This window comes from Hippocampus comes, unplaced genomic scaffold (assembly GCF_001891065.2).
Source record: "Hippocampus comes isolate QL1 unplaced genomic scaffold, H_comes_QL1_v1.1 scaffold56, whole genome shotgun sequence".
Lineage (NCBI taxonomy): Eukaryota > Metazoa > Chordata > Actinopteri > Syngnathiformes > Syngnathidae > Hippocampus > Hippocampus comes.
The window spans coordinates 171323-174193 of NW_017842056.1; the positions used below are offsets into that span (position 1 = coordinate 171323).

The 2871-nt window shown below is 44.1% G+C and overlaps 1 protein-coding gene across 1 annotated transcript in view; it reads right to left on the reverse strand.

Annotated features, from left to right (window-relative positions):
• Positions 1 to 2871, reverse strand: part of LOC109510350 (arf-GAP with coiled-coil, ANK repeat and PH domain-containing protein 3-like) — a 40810-nt gene that overhangs the window by 28317 nt on the left and 9622 nt on the right. The window contains 1 exon segment of the mRNA XM_019860598.1: positions 1358 to 1411. Coding sequence (XP_019716157.1) covers positions 1358 to 1411 — 54 coding nt within the window.

Genomic DNA, 2871 nt, shown 5'->3' on the forward strand with positions numbered 1-2871 from the left:
GTAACGTCTTTAGTTGTATCCGCTGACTAAGTTTGTTTGAAAAATGCCGATCCCAAAGAATAATTGCTCCGTCGAATGGCGATTTTGTCGGCATGTTTTTTCACTTTTGTTGCATGATCTGTCAGTGCCACGCATCCACGTTAATTAAGTCACTACAGTACACACAATAATCTTTGCCTGCTACGTCTGGTTTCTTCAAAAATTGTCCAAGAGCTTCTGTAACTTCGTCGAACTTGGAACCAATTTTAACCTTTACAGTGACTTTTCTGTCAAGCCAGTCCTATCGGAATTTATTCTTGACATTTGAGTCAGTTTTTAGGATTGAAGACTCCTGATCTTTCGTCAAAATTTTCATAATTCCGCTCAAAACGATCCCAGAACAATGAATTTGCGATACGAACAGGCCGCCATGAATCAGGTAAACAATATGTTACATGCAATTTGATTGGTCCAAGCGCTTGTAGTTAACCAATCGCTGGGCCGTATATATAATCGAGCTGTGATCTGATTAGTTAAAGCTTTCATACACGTCCAATCGCAGGGCTGTTTACAAACGGAAAACAGAGAGACTGTTCGGGAGAGCTCGTGAAAACTCGACGATAAGGTATCTGACCGCCCCTAAATTTTTCTCAACGGATTTAGACGATTCACAAAAATGATCAATTTAAGAAATAAAACGGCGGATTTCCGCGGATCCGCGGAAAATTGCCATGTATGGGTGCGTCCTGTCCTATATATGAAAAAAATTACAAAATAGGCCATTCGTTGAAAGTGCGCCTCATCATCCAGTGCACCTTTTAGTGCGGAAAATACGGTAATTCAATTCAAAACAAGTTCTGCTTGATGCTTCAATGATTTGCCTCCTTTCTCCCGACACCAAACAAGCTTTGAAACGTTTTTTTTTTTTTTTCAGAATTGACTTGAATCAGGAACTGGCAGGCGAAGAGCAAAATTCTCCATGTCTGTCATAACCTTCTCACACTTTGTCCCACTTCCAAGCGCAGCGGCCACTTGGTGTTCGAAGCCTCATCGCGGTCAAGTATTGTTGCCGTCTTGATGGCAAAACAAGAAGAGTGTGCTGAAGAGCGACTCTTTGCATGCCCATTTTGATCGAAGCAGAAAATGGATTGGCCCGTTCGTGTCCAAACGATTCACCCCACTGGTGGCCAACCTAATACGGGGCCGTGCGATATTTCCTGTTGATGGAACTTGATGAAAGGGCGCCACGGACGTGATATGGAGACACCATGAATGCACACTAAGGCTGCGTTTACACCCCTTGATGAGGCGGCTGCTTATTTTTGGAAAAATAAGAGTCATGAACAAAAAAAGAGACGTGACTTGTCGTGGTGCTTACTATGTGGAAGTTGATGATTTCCTGAAGACTTTGGCCACACTTTTCCAGGAACTCCTGCCAGGAATGCAAAGCAAAGAGGAAGTGGGGGTGAAAAAATGATGATGGAAAGATCAAAAAATGCAAACACTCAACACACAGGCTTGTTTTTTTTTTTTTCTGATCAATACGTGAGGGGCAAATAGTTGAGGATTTTTGGGTCCGGTGACCGATAGCCGTTGATCCGGCACGCACAGCCGCCTCCCTTTGGAAACCAACTTTAAAGACGAAAGAAAGAGATGCTCATCTCCCCACCTGCAGAACGTAGTCCAAGGCCAGGTGACGGAAGCACTTTCGGGCGACGCTGAGGGCGCAAGTGGCTTCCTCCACCTCGTGAGCTTTGGTCCTGGGCGCCTGCGCATTCTTCACCTGCGCGATCTCCACGTCCTCACGCACACGCTCAAAGTGTTTCCTGGTCTCCTTGAACTTGCGCACGTCCCTAAAGGAATCGGCCACACCTGAGTTAAATGTGATTGGAGTTTGCAAACTCTCAAATCTTGTTGACTTTTTTTTAATTCAAAGTTAAATTCGTCAGGTAACAGACAAGTTTGAGCCTTCCGTTGTCTTGACAAGCCCTTCTCAAATTTGCCCCACTGTGATGTAACAGTGGGACCATTTCATTTTCATATCACCCCCGAGACCAAGTTCCTTTGCCCATGACTTGGAAGGTCAGACTGAGTGAAGATCCGCCATTATCAAGGCACAAAAGGTTGACACTGTCTAAAGTAAAGATGTCAAAGCCAAAGGGGACCCAGAGCTGTAGTACGTTGGCTGACTTGAAAATACACTTTGACACTTGTAACAATATCATTCTTTTCTAAAAACAAATGTGACGGTTTCACTAAAAAGCAGACTTTCTTTACTTCGAAAAAAAATACTGACTTCTTGCAATATGAATTTTTTTCCCCCTTCTTTTTTTCAAATTTTTCTTTAAAAAACAAAAAACAAAACGTACTCCTTCACAATGGGGTTAATTTCAATATTCGAGTTTCTATCTAACTGTGCCGCTTGTCGGGGAGGCTCGAGGAAGTGGTGCCACCGCCAGGGAAAACGCAAATGAAGCTTTGACGGAGGCTGGCCCTTCCCTTCAGATTCTTGATTGCGTGAGAAAGAGCTGCCGCTCTCCTCGTCATGGTAACCAAAGCCCATCGGCCCCGCAGGGCAGGGGGCGAGGGGAGCGCTGGCACATCTGCATGACACGGACCACCCCTCCCGGCCCCCCTTCAAAACGAGTGATTTCAAACAGCGCTGATGGCAAATGTGCTGTCATTCTTGATCCGTTGTTGGAATTTGACTGACGAATGTCAGCAAGCACCTCGGAACTTTTTTTTCCAAACACAATGTTTTTTTTTCTGCTTTTTTTTTCAAATTTTTTTTAAAAAAAAACAAAAAACAAAACGTACTCCTTCACAATGGGGTTAATTTCAATATTCGAGTTTCTATCTAACTGTGCCGCTTGTCGGGGAGGCTCGCGGAAA